Raw genomic sequence first — 18,969 nt, forward strand, 5'->3', positions numbered from 1 at the left:
CTTGAGCTCACTAAATCAGTTACGCTCTTGTATTGTAAGTCTGTATTATTATTATACTCAATCAAGTCTATAATTCATAGCCTTGTTCGTGGTTGCGAATAGAGTAAAATCGCATCGCAACCGTGAGCAATGAGGGATCCACTGGATCCGATGCAAATTTCCTTATTTGGGTTGTTATACATTTACTATTTTGTGTATCTGGGAGTTATTTTTGTGTATCTGGGAGTTATTTCCTTTCAAACAAATCTATTTAAACGTTGAAATTATGTTGCCATCTCTGGGTTGTTGTGGTTCTTACATATTTTTAGGAATATTGTTAGAATTGTCAGTGCACAGTTTCCAATGTTTACTTTGTATTATCAATAAGCAATTATGTAGAAAACTTTTGTTATTTGTTGTTTTTCACAAATCGCATATGTGAGCTCGTTTGTGTGCCTCTTGATCGGCGCCTCCCCGCTTGCAGCTTGCGCCATCGGGGCCCTGTGATGCCTGCATGGTCGCATGCTCCCTGGGTCGGGGATCATGTTCCCTGATGTGTCTTCCCGGCAGGGTGGGGAGCTCAGTCACCTGCGCTCCCCTTGTCTCTCCCCTTGGATGGCCGGATTCCCGGGTCGGCCGCCCACGGGCGTGATTACCCTGCCGGCGGCATCCCCCATCACCTTCGGACATTGCGTGCGGTGTGCGCACACGTGCGGGTCGCATGTGCGTGGGGCCTCATGATGTCACGTATTTTACAGCGAAGGTGACGACAGATGTCGGGGCTTCGCCTTGATGGACGCCGAGGGAGCCACACGAGGCCTGCCAATGGCGGCCACAGCCTCCCTCTACACACCGGGGTTAAGGGGCGGAAGAAACGATACCTGTTGTTAATTTCAGTACTAATTAAGGATACCATTTAATGAGGGTGGATTTGAGTGTGATCCCTCCACTTCCTCCTTGGACGGCCAGACTCTTTTCCTCAACGGTAGGAGTGAGTAAGAACTTATGATACATCTGATTATCAATGCTTTATCAGACCCCATAGAATAATATTATACTTATACATAATTTTGATCTATGTGCACACCAGCTTTGGATGCCGTAGACTTAGATACTTGGCAATATCATGCACTTTTTCCTTAAATCCACACATCACACATACACCCATTTGTTTTTTTGGTTTTTTTTTTTCTGTTTAAACACTCACTCGCATCATTTTCATGCACATTCCTTTTTTCACATTTTCTTCATATTTTTTACATTATATTTTACACGTCATTATTCACTGTGCACATTCCTCACTTTTCTTCCTATCACCGCCATTGTCAGCAATAAAAGACAAGGTCATCCCTGACATATTTTATATTAGTTATATCAATATAGTCACTTTACTAATCTCATTATCCTTCACATGACTAATTCAAGCTGTAATAGATGATTACAACACTTTCTGACCGCCCAACAGTTAAATCTAACCACTAACCTATATGGGTATATTCATTAGTTAACGCTCTGACAATTTTCGTAGGTTCCGGCCCCACCTCCCCTGTGGCGTGATGGTGGGGGGGCAATTATACGTGTGGCTTCTTGCAAGCCATATCAAGTGGATTCCTGTTCCCCCCTCTTCCGGGGTGCTGCTACGTGTGGGCACACTGGATGGTCTGGCTGCTATGTGGGGAGGCTCTGATCGAGGGATACATCCAAACTCAGTGGTAATTATGTGCAAAGTGTTACTAAACATGTTGCTAAACAAACTTGCCAATGCTGTAACTCTTTTAAATAAGCTGTACATACTATTATAAATTTTTCTTTTTTCTTTAGCAAACTCATCCTCTGAAGAGACCCCAAAATTCATGGGTCGAAACGCGTCAGTATTGTTATGCAATAGCCTTATCACATGCTGTGTATAATCTATGTTTGCTATTATATGTATTTGGTATGGGTATTTTCCCACTGGAGCTCCCAAACTATATTTATATGTTGTTACATTCATTCATTACCCTTCAATAAAGCATTTTAATATTTTACTTAATGCCTTGCTCATATCTATAGCTAGCTGCCTAAAAACCCCGCTCGGGGGACTTTTTCCCATTCTACTACATCCTACTTTATAATGACAGATGGCATGTATTAACAACACAATTTACCTGCATGCAATGCATTGTAAATGTTTAAAAAAGTTTTTACTTTTCTTGGAAAAAGAGGAACTTGAAAAGATATATTAAAAAAGAAAAAACACGTTTAAAAGAGCCGCGGTTTGCTGACTCTCACTACTTACTTATTCCAGATTCATGACGCTTGTAATTCTCCCCAAATGACACCAACCCAATAGAGATAGTCTGCAGGAATGGGCGGATAGAAGGAGTGAACTGCAAACAGAAACAGACGATGGGATTAAACAGGCAGGCCACTTGAAAACAGGAACAAAGATTAAAAATCACAACGAGACCTAAATCCAGCGCAAAGGTTACAGGTTACAAAAAGGAGCGGGCAAGGGTCATATCAATAGGATGTAAACCTAAGGCAAAAGGTCAGTATACATAAACATCTGTGATAAAAGGATGTTATACCTGCTGTAATCCCATCAACTCTAAAAAGAAAAAAGGAAAAGACGCCAAGTTAAAATGAAAAGACTGCGCCCCATTCTTATATAACTTTCAAAATTATATTACAACAAACTTAGTTATAAATCCAATACTGCTTCAAGCTAGTAGAGGGTTCTTATTATAGGAACAAGAGTTTTACAATTAAAAAAAAAAAAAAAAAACAATTTGAGACCTTCCCCAAGTCAAAGCTGCCCCCTGATGACAGCTGGGCAGACAGATAAATAACAGATCCATAAAATGAAAACAAAGCAGAAGATCCAGAAGATCCTTGCACTAGAGGTCCTCAGGTATAGTTTCCTCTCCAGCAAAGTGAACAGTGAGCTGCACTAGTAGTAACATCACCAAATCTTACCCCCAATCTGGCAAGACTAAGGCTACGTACAGACGAAAGGATTTTCCCACAACAAAACCGTGGATTTTTTTCCGAAGGATGTTGGCTCAAACTTGTCTTGCATACACACGGTCACACAAATGTTGTTGGAAATTCTGAACGTCAGGAACGCGGTGATGTACAACGCAAGAAAAATTAAGTTCAATAGCCAGTGCGGCTCTTCTGCTTGATTCCAAGCATGCGTGGAACTTTTGTGCGTCGGAATTGTGTACACACGATCAGAATTTCTGAAAAGTCTTGTTTTTGGAAAATTTGAGAACCTGCTCTCAAACATTTGTTGTCGGAAATTCCGACAGCCAATGTCCGATGGAGCATACACACGTTCGGAATTTCCGACAACAAGCTCACATCGAACATTTCCCGTCGGAAAATCTGATTGTGTGTATGGCCCATAAGGCTCCATGCACACTGGACGTTAGAATAACACTATAAAAACGCCAGTAGCTTTGTAGTGAGTCTTTCACCTTTTAACGTTTTTGCAATAGCGTTTATTAGAGTTTTTTTGCGTTTGTTTTTTTTTTTTTATTTTTTTTTTCAATGGATCAAAAATGTTCAAAAACGCAGGTGAGCCAAATTATTGAGCGTTTATTGACGTTTATCAGCGTTTGACGTTTTTTGTGGTCAGAAAAACGACCCCTGAATGCGGTTTTATGGCGTTCAGAAAACAGCCCATAAACTCCACTGCTGATAAACATCCAAAATCGTTCATGTGTGCACATAGGATAACATAGAAGGGAATTTATGGGCTGTAAAAAAAAAAACGCTCAAACTCCCAAAAACGTCCGTTTATGAGCTTCAGTGTGCATGGAGCCTTATAAATCAGAGGCAGATGTGCCTTAGATGACCTCACACCGCAGATATACCGCTATGGGCTTTAATGCATGGGAATGCCTAGGCACAGGAAGTACACTACTTTTTTTTTTTTTTAACATGTTATATTTACCTGCTCTGTGTAATGGTTTTGCACAGAGTAGCTCCGATCCTCCTCTCCTAGGGCCCCTTCCTGGCATTTCTGGCTCCTCCCTCCTAGCTAAGAGGGGTACTTGTACAGGCTTGCTTTCAAGCCCCATTGACTGAGTCCACTGACACAGACAGCAGGGATTTTCACCACCCCCTGCATCATAGGATTTGATTGACAGCATCAGGAGCCAATGGCTCCCGCTGCTTTCAGTCTGTCCTGTGAGGAGGGAGAGAGCAGAGAGAGCCTCTACTGCACAGTGCTGGATTGAGATCAGGCCCTGGCAAGTATAAAAGAGGGGCTGGAGGGGGATTCTCATTTTAAAAAAAAAAGGGTTTTTTTTTTCTTTATTGCAGAAAAAAACCTTAAAGTGGTTGTAAAGGCACAAGGTAAAAAAACCTCCTGTGTGCAGCAGCACCTCCAAATACTTAGCTGAGCCCCCTCTCGATACAGCGATGTCCACCACCATGAGAGCCTTGCCTCTCCGGGGACTCACACTTTATGATTGGCTTTTGGCAGTGATGGGAGCCACTGGCTGTCAATCACAGCCAGTGAGCCAATCGGGAGTCAGAGGGGGCAGAGCCAAGCTGCAGCTCCATGTGTGAATAGACACACAGAGCAGCAGCTTGGGAACACGTCTGCTTGGGTGCCCCAGAGAAGGCTGGTGGAGGCATCCGGCAGGAGTGAGGAGCCAGGAGTGCCAGCGTGGGACCTGAGAAGAGGAGGACCTGGGTTGCTCTGTGCAAAACCACTGCACAGAGAAGGCAAATATACAAATTTAAACAAGATTTTAATATAGCTTGAAGGCTTTAGAACAGGGGTGTCAAACTGGCGGCCCTCCAGCTGCTGCAAAACTACAAGTCCCATCATGCCTCTGCCTGTGGGAGTCATACTTGTAACTGTCAGCCTTGCAATGTCTCATGGGACTTGTAGTTTTGCAACAGCTGGAGGGCCGCCAGTTTCAGACCCCTGCTTTAGAATCACTTTAACCACTTAAGGACCAGCCTCGTTTTGGATTTTAGGTGTTTACATGTTTAAAACAGGTTTTTCTGCTAGAAAATTACTTAGAACCCCCAAACATTATATATGGTTTTTCTTCTAACACCCTAGAGAATACAATGGCGGTCATTGCAATACTTTTTTTTTGCACCGTATGTTCGCAGCGGTCTTATAAGCGCACTTTTTTTGGAAAAAATTCACTTTTTTGAATAAAAAAATAAAACAACAGTAAAGTTATCCCAATTTTTTTTATATTGTGAAATATAATGTTACGCCAAGTACATTGATACCCAACATGTCATGCTTGAAAATTGCGCCCGCTCGTGGAATGGCGTCAAACTTTTACCCTCAAAAATCTCCATAGGCGACGTTTAAAAAATTCTACAGGTTTCATATTTTGCGCTACAGAGGAGGTCTAGGGCTAGAATTATTGCTCTCGCTCTACCGGTCGCTGTGATACCTCACATGTGTGGTTTGACCACCGTTTTCATATGCGGGCGCTACTCGCGTATGCGTTCGCTTCTGCGCGCGAGCTCGTCGGGACAGGGGGGTTTTAAAAATTTTTTTTTTATTTTTATTATTTATTTTAAAATATTTTATTTATTTTTACACTGTTTAAAAAAAAAAAAAAAATTGTGTCACTTTTATTCCTATTACAAGGAATGTAAACATCCCTTGTAATAGAAAAAAGCATGGCAGGACCTCTTAAATATGAGATCTGGGGTCAAAAAGACCTCAGATCTCATATTTACACTAAAATGCAATAAAAAAAAAAAAAAAAAAAGTCATTTAGAAAAATTACATTTGAAAAAATATGCCTTTAAGAGGCGTGGACGGAAGTGACGTTTTGACGTCGCTTCCGCCCAGCAGTGTCATGGAGACGAGTGAGTGCCATCTTGGCCTCACTCGTCTCCAGACACACCACGCAGAAGGAAGCGATTGCCTCCGCCGCTACCGACGGCTCCGGTAAGAGGCGGAGGGCACCGGATCGCGGCAGGAGGGGGGGGGGGGTGCCCCTCTCCCACCACCGCTAAAAGTGATCTCGCGGCGAATCCGCCGCAGGGACCACTTTTATCTGAAAGCAGGCCGCCGCACGAAAACGGGGATACAGGGGTTATGGCAGCTAGCTGCTGCCATAACAACGATATCCCCGTTCAAACTTAGGACGTATATAGTCGTGCGGCGGTCGGGAAGTGGTTAAAAAGGTAGGTACTGCTTAGGCAAAATAAGCTTTCTAAATGTTTCCTATAAGACTGAAAGTCTTTCCTTTAAAGTAGAACTAAACTCTCCTCTCCTTTACAACCAAGGAATCTGCCATCTTAGCATCTGTTTGATCTGCAATTGCCACGGTCCTGCACATGCGATCAGTTATAACACCAGCAATTTGATGTCTTGACAGTTCAGTTGAGGGCACAAGCAACTGTGACAGTTTTCATTCATGGCGTGCCTTGGATGTAAGCGTTTTGGGAACCAATTAAAAATTCAGTTTTTCCACTTTAAGTTCAGGTCCACCTCAAAGGTAACATGTAGTGGGGTAGTATGTAGGCTGCTGCAACTGCTGACTTCTCCTTTTGAAAATACTAAATGATTACGTAGCTATTAGGGTTGCACTGATACTGAGCATTTGCGCGAGTACTTGTACTCGCGCAAATGCTCCGATACCTAATCTGATACCCGGACAGTCGGGATGATCGGCACGGTAGTGGGGGGCCAATACAAGCCCCGATCTCCCTGTATAGATTTCAATAAAGCAGCTGACAGCCGCTTCTCCCCCTCTCCCTCCCGCGGCTTTCAGCTGCTTTATTTAAATCTATACAGGGAGATCTGTCATTTACTGGCTCCTTTCTTTTCCGAATGAACAGAGTCAGTGATCACTGACTCTGTCCATTCATAACTGAGCATTGTAAACTGTGTTTACAATGTCTCAGTTTATGAATGGAGAGGAGCCTCTGTCTACTGTCCACTCACCTGTAGTGCAGCTGAGGCTACAGAGAAAAGGGACTGGGGCATCTGTGTCCTTAGTCCCTTTCTCTGTCTCAAAGGGGAGATGTCAGGGGGACCCCTGATATCTCACCAAAGCCCCCCCCCCTCCAACAAGAAAAATTGATTGTAATAAATAAATATTTAAAAGTAAAATTGTAAAAATAATACAAAAAAAAGAGAGAAAAAAAGACTGGGGCACCTGTGACCTTAGTCCCTTACTCGGTCTCAAAGGGGAGATGTCAGGGGTCTGTTTAGATCCCTGATATCTCACCAAAGCCCCCCAACAGGAAAAAATGATTGTAATAAATGAATATTTAAAAGTAAAATTGTAAAAATAATCCAAAAAAAAAACAAAAAACCACTGACACTGTCTCCTCCTCTTCATAACATAATTGGTTTGTAGGTTTGTAGTCTACAGAGATAGCTGAACAATGTAACAGATAACAGTGCAGCACAGGAGATCACTTGATTTAGGCTAGGTTCACACCACATATACGGTGGGACTGCATTGGACGGCTATTCCAGTGCAATCCCACTACATGAGCTAGTCAAAATGCCTTGTCTCCTATGTGCCCCGTTAACACCACTGTGAGCTGAAAAGAAAAGTATTGCATGCAGCTGGCGATTAAACTTTATAAGATATCTGTGTGACATCTCAATAAAGTTTGAAAAAAAACAAAAACAAAAAGGAACCAGTGCAATGCCCCGAGCTCAGAACATCATCACTGTGCTGATCTCAGCCCCACCACATCGCACTTTGGCCGCTGCATTTCTGTTCTAAGTCAGCGTCAATGTACTAAAGCCAGGGACAGATGAATATCCTCAGAGGTTAGCAATAGCAGCTTTAGAATTTTCTACACTTATTACTTTTAAAACAGGTTTTCTTTAACCACTTCCCCTCCGGAAGGTTTTACCCCCTTAATGACCATTTTCTGCTATTTGGCACTGCCTTACTTTAACCACTTGAAGACCAGGGCCTTTTTCTGACATTTGTTGCTTACATTATTTTTCGCTAGAAAATTACTTAGAAACTCCAAACATTATATATATATATATATATATATATATATATATATATATATATATATATATATATTTTTTTTTTTTTTTTTTTGCAGAGACCCTAGAGAATAAAATCGCGGTCATTGCCATATTTTATGTCACACTGTATTTGCACAGCGGTCTTTCAAACGCAATTTTTTTGGAAACCATGCACTTCAATTAATAAAAAAAAAAAAAAATGAAACAGTAAAGTTAGCCAATTTTTTTGTATAATGTGAAAGATGATGTTACGCCGAGTAAATAGACACTCAACGTGTCATGCTTTAAAATTGCGCACACTCGTTGAATGGGAACAAATTACGGTACTTAAAAAAAAAAAATGGTGCCGTTGGCTGCCGAGTAAACCGGAAGTGACGTTGGTTCTGGATAACTACATCCCAGGCCCAATCAAAGTCCATTCCAGCTTTGTTTGGGTCTCCGGCGGGTCTCCCGGTGGGACAGGAGAGCCCAGGCGAGCCTTGGAAGGTTGCAGGAGGGGTCCCCTCCCGATGTTTATAATAACACCCGAGCGTCTGCTCAGAAAAATGGTACCGGGGTGATGCCTGCAGCTGCTGGCATCACTCGGGTACAACCACTTGAAGACAATGATGTACAGGTATGTGATTTGGCGGCAGGCGGTTAACTGACAATTGCACGGTCATGCAACACTGTACCCAATTGAAGTTTATATCATTTTTTTCACACAAATATAGCTTTCTTTTGGTGGTATTTGATCACCACTGCTTTTTTTTATTATACGGTACCTGCCTTGAGAATGTGCTTCCAGCGCGATCCCATCGCACTGGTTCTCGGCGACAGGGTACTGTACATCTCGAGCTGGCTGCAATAGGAAAAACAAATTTTCCTATTGCAGCCAGCACGAGAAAGAATTCCCCTCCAGGAGCATACCAGGCCCTTAGGTCTGGTATGAATTTTAAGGGGAACCCCCTACGCCGAAAAAACGCTCGTTCCCACCCCCCTTCCTGACCGGCCAGGCTGCGTGCTCGGATAAGTGTCTAGTATGGATTTTGCGGGGGACCCCCACTCCGTTATTCGGCGTAGGGGGTTCCCCTTAAGATCCATACCAGACCTAAGGACCTGGTATGCTCTTGGAGGGGAACCCATGCCAGTTTTTTATGTAAAATTTGGCGTGGAGTTCCCCCTCATGATTCATATCAAACATCTGTCAGCAATGCTTGTCGCTCATCGGGAAAGGAAAAAACACATTTTTCCTTTCCTGATGAGCGAGCCAGCTCGGCGATGGCTCCCGCGACGGGGCTCGCAGGTGTCAATAACAGCGGCGAGATTGATACAATATCGCGGTCACCTACTGTATAAGCGAAAAAGACATTTTGAAAAAAAAATAAAATAATATTTTTTACTTTCTGCTATAAAACATATCCAATAAAAAATGTAAAAATCGAATTTCTTCAAAAATTGAGGCCAATATGTATCCTGCTACATATTTTTGGTAAAAAATCCCAATAAATGTATACTGATTGGTTTGTGTGGAAGTTAAAGTGTCTACAGATTATGGGATATATACTGCAATGTTTTTTTTTTTCTTACACTAGTAATGGTGGTGATCAGTGACTTATAGCAGGACTGCGATAGTAAAGCGGGCAATCTGACACCATGTGGGAACCAGTGACACCAATACAGTGATCAGTGCTAATAATATGCATTGTCAATGTACTAATGACACTAGGGCGATAAAACAGTGCTTGATGCATTTACTGTGTGCTGTTTTTACTAAGGGATATGCTGTTTTTTTTCCCTGCTTTGCAAAAGAAGAAAATAAAAATAAATGGCACATGACCGCTATCAGGACACAGCACTGTGTTGTTTACATTCACAGAGCTCTGTCCAGTCATCCTCTTCGAGGGTTGGCAGGTCCCACCCGGCGACCACTGGCTCGCACCCCCTGCCCAGAAGAGCCATTAGATACAGGATCCAGCACAGGAGAGCCGCTCTGCCGCTACGTGAGGCATTTAGAAAGTGGTTATTAATCGTTTGTATTGTTGCATGCCTAGATAATACATTCAAATTCAGTAATATGGTCCTAATACAGTGACACAGAGTGGCCATGGCTTAGTTGGAAAGGTACAGAGCTAGAGAGTCATATAGCTGGATGAACTTCATAAAATCTGTGTCATATCTTATCTCAGGCACTGATAACACATTGTGATGTCATTGTCACTCATACTGAGAGAAGATCAAGGCTCCCTGTAAGGTCAGGGACAAAATCGGCTCACTGCCGGGAACAGGAAAAACTCCAATGGAAAGTACAATGACAGTAAACGTAAAGTGTAGAAATCACAGTGTGTAACAAAAACACAACAAGACACGAGGTAAAGCAAACTAAATATGGTACAAATTGTCTCTTTAAAATTTAAACAAAAAAAAAAAAAGACAGCAAGTATATGTAAGCCACTTAATAGTAAATAGAAAAAGGCAATTGAAATCTGGTGGTTACAGGTTTACATGTTGCTACTGGTTAAATTTTTTTCTCCCTGGAACTTTTGTCACTCCACCTCAAAGTGTGAAAAAAAGAAAAAAAAAAAAAATAGGAAAAGCACCGCAAATAGAAAAAAACAAAACAAATCAAGGATCAAAACCTCACCTGAAACCCCATGCAGCGTCCATAGAAGCAGCCTTTGTGCATGGTGCTGTATTCCCGCAGGAACTCTTCAGACAGGCCTCGCTCTTGCCGGAAGAAGAGATCCCCATGGCGGTTGGCAGTAAGCAGCCTCTGTGCGAAACAGAGCAGTGCCCTGAGCTGAGTGAGAGCGGCACCATACGCTTCTAGCTCTGCGCAGTTGTGGGCGGCTCGAAAGAAGAGGCTGTTGCGGCTGGCTGTGATGTAGCGGCACTTGTGCAAGATGTGCTGGGTACAGGAAAGTACCACCTTCAGTAGGCTTCGATATCCATTGGCTGGAGTGTCGGGGTCTAGGTCAAAAAGTGGGCAAACTGCAGCCAGGGCACGTAGGGATGGTTCAACTCCATGTGCCTGTTCTTGGATACGGGCAAAGGCTTGCACCAATCGGGAGCCCACCTCAGCTTTAGACTCTCCAAAGTGCTTAATGTTATCCTGGCACAGGGTGTCCACGGCCTGGAACAGGGGTCGGGGGTCCATCTGCTCGGGAGGCATGAGCACCACGCCTAAAATGAGAACAAAAAAAAAAAAAAAAAAACATAAATCTCATCATCCGATACCACAGGACACAAGTTCTAAGACAAGTACAACCATGGGCCAAGAAAGGTTCCCAGGTGGCAATGTATCACCATGTCTTCTAAGCACCAGAATCTTCTACATTTTTATACAAAAATATTCAAAAACACATTCTCTTATATCATTTTGATGGATTAAGCACCTTTGCCAAATTACTGCAAAAAATTAGAGTAGGACTCAGTTCATTGGGGTATTGTTGTTTGCTTTAGGAAGATTTTTATGATTGACCCTTCCACAGCCTTCAATTAAATTCATGTGGAAGAGCTCTACACAGGTTTTCAATCACAAATGAGAAGTCTAATACAATAATGGTGCTGAAAGAATAATACACATGTATAAGAAGTACATGTGGCTGTCCATGTGCCAGGGTGCTAGGAGTAATCCTAGACTCTTACCTCTCCTGCAAGGCCCCACATCCAATCATTGGCTAAATCTTGCTGCCTTAACCTCTGAAACATTTCCAGAAGTTGCCCTTGACCAACGACACCACAAAACAACGCATTCACTCCTTGGTCATCTCCTGCCTTAGCTACTGCAACTCCCTCCTTATTGGCCTACCCTTACACAAGATATCCCCCCTTCAGTCTATTATGAATGGTGCTAGACTAATACATCTTACTAACTGATCCGTGACTGCTGCTCCTCTCTGCCAATCCCTTCACTGGCTTCCACAAGCCCAATGTATAAAATTCAAAATACTAACCACAATGTTACAAAGCCATCCACAACATCATTCCCCAGCTACATCACCAATCTCATCTACAGATATCACCAAAATCGGCCTCTCTGCTCTTCCCAGGACTTGCACACTAGAGCCTTTGTCATCTCCTTCCATGCTCGACTCCAGGAATTCTCCAGAACCTCTCCGATCTTCTGGAACTCCCTCCCAGTAAGCTCCTACCCTGTCTGCCTTTAGGCGATCTTTGAAAACTAATTTATTCAGGGAAGCCTACCCAACCTCCTTGAGTCACCTCCATCAGATCATCCCCTGCAAATATTACCGTTTGTATTGCCTTTTGTACCACCTTCCCTCCCTTTAGATTGTAAACTCTACAAGCAGGGCCCTCCAATTCCTTCTGCAGTGAACGGTGTTGTAATTTTGCAAACTGTTAGCATATAAATCCTGTATAATAATAATAATAATACAACAAATGAAAAAAAGTAAAAAAAAACAAAAAACCTGAAGAAAACCTGTCAAAAAACCCCCCAAAAAACAGGTCACTGACCTAAAACAAGCATGCAGTATCAAGGTATTGGAGTGAAAGCCTCAAAAGAGTAGTCAGGTATCTAGCATTTTCAGTAGCATTCCCCATATTTCTAACATACAGGTTGTACCTTAAAAGTAGGCTAAATCCAAACATCTTTATTCTAAATTATGACGAATCAAGGCTGGACAAGTCCCCGCAGCCAGGTTGGCAAAATGTGTTAAAAAAAAAGATAGCTGCCACCTATAATGACCCATAGACATGAGAGTCCAGTACCTTGGTTCAGGCTCATTGGCAAGATTTCCAACAATCTCTGTGGATGATTCCCAAACTGCCCGTTGTTATTAGGGATCAATCAGTCAGATTAGAAAACCTGCCGATCACAATCTTACATTACAAAATTGTTTGCAAGTTAAAAGTGTTACTAAAGGTAATTTTTTTAATTAAAGCAATAAACATGTTATAGTCGCCTGCTCTGTGCAATGGTTCTGCACAGAGCAGCCCCCAAACCTCCTCTTTTGGGGTCTCCCGCTGGCGATCTTGACTCCTCCTTTTCTCCATGTGCCCCCATAGCAAGCCGATCCAGAGCTGTGTGTGTCTATGGAGCAGGGCTTGACTCCGTCCCCCCACTTCCTCCTCACAGCATTTGATTGACAGCCCGAGTCCCTGTGTGAAGAGGATGAGAGGGGGCAGAAGGGCAGCCATTCACAGTGCTGGATCGATTGAGGACTCAGGTAAATATTTAGGGAGGGGAGGACCAGGGGGACAGAAAGCTGTAAAACTTTTTTCTTTTTACCTTAATACAGGGAATGCATTAACGTAAAAAACATTTGGCTTTAAAACCACTTAAAATACAGTACAGTTATGCCCCGTACACACGGTCGGACATTGATCGGACATTCCGACAACAAAATCCTAGGATTTTTGACGGATGTTGGCTCAAACTTGTCTTGCATACACACGGTCACACAAAGTTGTCGGAAAATCCGATCGTTCTGAACGCGGTGACGTAAAACACGTACGTCGGGACTATAAACGGGGCAGTAGCCAATAGCTTTTATCTCTTTATTTATTCTGAGCATGCGTGGCACTTTGTGCGTCAAATTTGTGTACACAGGATCGGAAATTCCGACAACGGATTTTGTTGTCGGAAAATTTTATAGCCTGCTCTCAAACTTTGTGTGTCGGAAAATCCGATGGAAAATGTGTGATGGAGCCTACACACGGTCGGAATTTCCGACAACAAGGTCCTATCACACATTTTCCGTCGGAAAATCCGACCGTGTGTACGGGGCATAAGACTTTTTAAATCAAGTTTTAATGGCTGTCCCAGCTGGGGAGACTATTTGTCCTGGTGACCACGGTCGCCGAGACAAAAGATGAAAGATGATCCAAAACGTTATCGTTGTCACCAGAGTCTCTCTAAGATCCCCTCCATTGGAGTCTGCCTGCTGATCCCCCGCTGGTTGGTTTGGGTCTGCTCCGCTTATGCAGAGTGGACACAAACACAGCCAACTCTCCTATATGGGCAGTCGGATGCAAACAGACCGCATGTCTGTTTACCCTAATTGCCATCTCATCCGCCAGATGGATAGGGAATGTATCCCCATCTGTCTGTTTTTAGTGGATATGAGCGTATTTCAGTGAGTGTCAGACACATGTCCCTTGACACCTGCTGCTCCATAGAGGAGACTGGAGGGTCCGATCATGTCCACCTGAACAACTGACAGGTGGACCCAATTGGTCCGCCCGTGTGAAAGGACCCCAAGATGGAGATTCCTTCATTTGTAGAGAATTTTTTCTCATTTCCTGTTGTCTCTCTAGGCCAGGAAGTGAAGAAAAATCTCTTTAGTGGGCCACAGCGGCACAGTGGTGTAGTGGGTAGCACTCTCGCCTAGCAGTTAAAAGGGTTGCTCCCAACCACGACACTAACTGCCTGGAGATTGTTCTCCCTGTGCCTGCGTGGGTTTCCTCCGGGTACTCCGGTTTCCTCCCACGCTCCAAAGACATGCTGGTAGGTTAATTGGCTTCTGTCCAAAATTGGCCCTAGTATATGTGAAATGGGGACCTTGGATTGTGGGCTCCTTGAGGGTAGGGACCGATGTGAGGAGTGTCTTAATGAGACACAATGTACAGGGATAGGGACAATTGTAGACACTCAACCACACTCACTCAGGTTGAACTGGATGGACTGGTGTCTTTATTCAACTTTACTAACTATGTAACAGACAGAGAAAAAAATAACCCAACAACCAAAGCGAAGAAAAGTTTTGGCTTCATGTACACTTTAATAGCAATTGATGGAATAACGTTTGTGGCCAGCCTAACATAAAATTCCATTGTTCTCCAAGAAGGTGCACCTTTTTAATATTGTGTTTTGTTTCCTAAAGAAGACTAGTTGGGTTTGGACCAAAGTGAATCTGTACATCCCTGAGATAGTGTGGCTTTAAAGCGGAGTTTCGCTCCGCTTATCTGCCTCCTCCACCCAATCCAGTGCCACGTTTGGGCAAGTTTGCCACGTTTGGATTTGGTTGGGTACCTTTTCTTGACAGGTACCCGTCTCCACTTCCGAGAGATCTCACCACGGCGAGATCACTCAGAAGTTCAGTCCCCCTCCTCCTTCCCCCCACCACTGGGCCATTCAGAAAGCGCAGCACGCTTCCTGCATGCACAGTAGGGAACCCGCTGTGAAGCCACAAGGCATCACTGCCAGTTGATGTGGCTGCAGTGGCAGTGCCAGCACCCGAAAGCTGATGGAAACATCGGCTGTGGTGCCAACATCGCTGGATTCAGTTGGAACTCTGCTTTAATAATGAAAAACATGAGTTTTAGAGTCCTTACCCAATGGGGGCATAATTTAAATGCCAGGACCTGATGTTATTTTGTCAGTCAAGATGCTGGTAGCAGTGCTGAAATCACCAACTGTTTAGGCAATGATCAAACATCAGCGCTTAAAGGCTAAATTCACCTTTGGCACACATTTTCCAGAAAAGTGGCCATACAGACAAGGGGCCCCAGCAAGTTTAAATAAACTGATCAGTTTGTTTGGTATTGATTACTGTAGATACCACACCTGTAGGCCATTTCATTCCGACTCTGGAAGTCTGGATCCGCCCGGTGCCTGGACTGATGGCCGTTTCAGCCCCTCAGCGAGCCGCCCCTCCACAGCTCAGTGCTCCAGTGAGTGTGGAGGAGCAGAGTGGAGAGCTGCCGATTGACAGGCAGCAGCTCTCCTCTCGGGGAGCCAAGAGAACCGAGCCATCAGCAGTGTTCGATGGCTTGGTTCTCAGTGCAGAGATGCCAGGGGACTGATGTAGCATGATGTATGATTGGGTAAAAAAAGCCAAACCCATACTTCTCTTTTAAAGGGTATTAAGGGTATCACTACAACTCCAAACTTTTTGCAGATGTCAGGGGGCATATTTATCGATTAACAATAGGAAAATAAAGTCTCAGGTAAATTGGTTTAGCCACATTAGTCTGCATGACTACATAAATCTGCTGTAAATATAATGGACAGAAAGCATGCTTATCTTTCAATATATCTAGTTTACAGAATGCAACAGCTCCAGGCTTGCTACATTATGTCATGCCGTAATAAAACACACTCCCCGAAGCAGCTACAGCAAATATGTAGAGCAGCCTCTCTCAACCAGGGTTCAATCTTAGGTTGCTAGGGGTTTCCTGAGCAATGAACAACGTCTACCTCTCAGACAGATAATCATTCAGACCAATGAACTTTTTAAAACTATCTGTAAGAGGGGAATTCTTCCTACTGACCACCAATGCAAGAGACATTCTTCTCACTGACCATCAATCTAAGAAGCATTCTTCCCACTAACCACCAATGTAAGGAGCATTCTTACCACTAACCACCAATGTAAGGAGCATTCTTACCACTAACCACCAATGTAAGGAGCATTCTTACCACTAACCACCAATGTAAGGAGCATTCTTCCCACTGACCACCAATCTAAAATACATTCTTCCTATTGACCACCAATGTAAAGAGCATTCTTCCCACTGATCACAAGTATGTGTATTGACTGCCCCACTGGCCATCAAAGTAATGTACCATGAGCTGTGTATACTGGAAGGTTAATTGACTCCTGTCTAAATTGGCCCTAGTATGTATGTGAGTTAGGGACCTTAGATTGTAAGCTCATTCAGATCAGGGACTGATGTAAATGTATCATATATGTGTAAAGCTCTGGGTAAATTTATGACACTAGAATAGTACCTGTAATAAATAAATGATCAAGTAAATAATAAATATTACCAGCATTTCCCCGAGACCAGAAAATGATTTCAAGGTTTCCTCCTTAATAAAAAGGTTGAGAAAGGCTGACGTAGAGTGAAGCAACAGCAATACAATCCTCCCCCAACCCAACACATCTGGAGAGCAGCTGCACTGTCAAAGTCTCTTCTCTACTTTACAACTTCTGAGAACACAGTGTAGTAAGAAAAGTGTCACAAGAGAGGAAAGGTCACCAGGAGAGAGAGAGCACACCATGAAGAAAAGCCCACAGGCTAGAAGAGAAAACAGAGCCATCCAGATGCAGTATAGATATAGGAAAGGAGTAGAGAGGTGAACAGGCTAAAAGGACTACTGCCCGTCTCCCCTACCTGCAGTGACAACTGTCCCCTGGTGTTCTGTTAGTAGGACTTCTCTTGATCGGATAGTTCCATCTCACTGCGGAAGCGGACTCCTCCTGCAGTTATAAACCTGCCGGAGGAGGAGGAGGGCACAGTAGCTGGAGCCAGCCCATCAGAAAAGTGACATCTCCAGAGGATGATGCCTTGTTTATGATGACATGTGAGACAACTGTTTGGCACTGTCATACTGTACTTGGCTGGGCTCAGAAGTCCAATCCTTCATTCAAATGTTACATAGTTTCTACTTGGAATGCATCTCATCTGTTCTTACTCCAGCTTATTGTTTGTGGGTTCTCTGTGTCCCATGATAAAAAAATAAAAATTGTTCCCAAATATTACCCTCTCCACGCACCAGCTCTGTCCCGGACTTTCTCCTTGGTCCAGCGCTGGAGGTCCTCCTGCCCATTTCCTGTAAGCCCAGCCTGTCATTCACAAGGCTCTTAGGGGTGTTGTGTGTGAGCACCTGTCACCCCACCACAAACATGACAAACCCAGATTAAAAACCCAGGGTGTCAATGCAGCCCGACTGAGAAAAAATGGTGGAGAACACAAACTTTCTAAACAAAGGGCCAGTTTACTGTAGTTCAGACTTTAGGGGGACGGGACTGATCAGTGGGAGTAAACAACGTCACACCTTTGGTATTAGGGAGAAGAATAGTGGCCCATTGTTGGTGTCAGTGGTAGGAATAGTGCCCGATTGTTGGTGTCAGTGGGAGGAATAGTACCCGATTGTCGGTGTCAGCGGCAAGAATATTGCCTCAAGGGCCAGATAAAGGCAAGCAAAAGGGCCACATCTGGCCCCCCAGGCTGCAATTTTAAGACCACTGGTGTAGAGGACTGTTAAAAAAAAAACCCTTTCAGTTCCTTTTTGGCACCGGTATCCCATTCAAGAGAGTTCACTTCACTTCCTGACCTGTAGACACAACAAGAAATACGAGGTCAACTCCCCAAAATTAGGGGAAAAGCCCTCTGAGGTAGTTGTCACAGGACAAGTGAAAGACTTTCATTCTTTTACTCTTCTGGTGGCACCTAAAATTTGTGATTTTCCCCCTACTTTTCTGTAAGGGTAACATTAACCACGATTAACCAAGAAAATGTAAGTTGGAGATGTAGACAGCAATAAAAAACGGACATGTTTTAAACCCTCGCTACTTTATCTAAAACGAAACCTTTTTTATCCGAAAGGAACCCTTTTGATAAATTTTCAGGTCTCAGGGAACCTCTACTCAAATAGATTCGTCAGGGATCAATTGAAAGAATGCTCCTTACATTGGGGGTCAGTGGGAAGAATGCTCCTTAAATTGGTGGTCAGTGGGAAGAATGCTCCTTAAATTGGTGGTCAGTGGGAAGAATGCTCCTTACATTGGGGGTCAGTGGGAAGAATGCTCCTTACATTGGGGGTCAGTGGGAAGAATGCTCCTTACATTGGGGGTCAGTGGGAAGAATGCTCCTTGCATTGGGGGTCAGTGGGAAGAATGCTCCTTACAGTGGGGGTCAGTGGGAAGAATGTCCCTTGCATTGGGGGTCAGTGGAAAGAATGCTCCTTACACTGATGATCAGTGGGAAGAAAGCTCCTTACATTGGTGGGAAGAATGCTCCTTAAATTGGTGGTCAGTGGGAAGAACGCTTCTTACATTGGTGGTCAGAATATTCCCCTTACATTGGTGGTCTGTGAGAAGAAAGCTCCTTACATTGGTGATCAGTGAGAAGAATGTTCCTTACATTGGGGGTCAGTGGGAAGAATGTTCCTTACATTGGGGGTCAGTGGGAAGAATGTTCCTTACATTGGTGATCAGTGAGAAGAATGTTCCTTACATTGGGGGTCAGTGGGAAGAATGTTCCTTACATTGGTGATCAGTGAGAAGAATGTTCCTTACATTGGTGATCAGTGAGAAGAATGTTCCTTACATTGGGGGTCA

General features: G+C 43.6%; 1 protein-coding gene across 3 annotated transcripts in view; it reads right to left on the reverse strand.

Annotated features, from left to right (window-relative positions):
- The window catches only part of LIPE (lipase E, hormone sensitive type), a 105,871-nt gene that overhangs the window by 27,680 nt on the left and 59,222 nt on the right, over window positions 1-18,969 (reverse strand). For 2 of the 3 annotated variants that reach the window (XM_073602054.1, XM_073602053.1), the window contains exons 2-3: window positions 10,581-11,119; window positions 2,258-2,348 (exon numbers count right to left, since the gene is read on the reverse strand). In XM_073602054.1, the coding sequence (XP_073458155.1) occupies window positions 2,258-2,348; window positions 10,581-11,119 (630 nt within the window). Of the gene's footprint in view, window positions 1-2,257; window positions 2,349-10,580; window positions 11,120-17,020; window positions 17,114-18,969 lie in introns of those variants that run through there. The other variant, XM_073602055.1, reaches the window with a different exon arrangement.

Source organism: Aquarana catesbeiana, linkage group LG10 (genome assembly GCF_042186555.1).
Source record: "Aquarana catesbeiana isolate 2022-GZ linkage group LG10, ASM4218655v1, whole genome shotgun sequence".
NCBI lineage: Eukaryota > Metazoa > Chordata > Amphibia > Anura > Ranidae > Aquarana > Aquarana catesbeiana.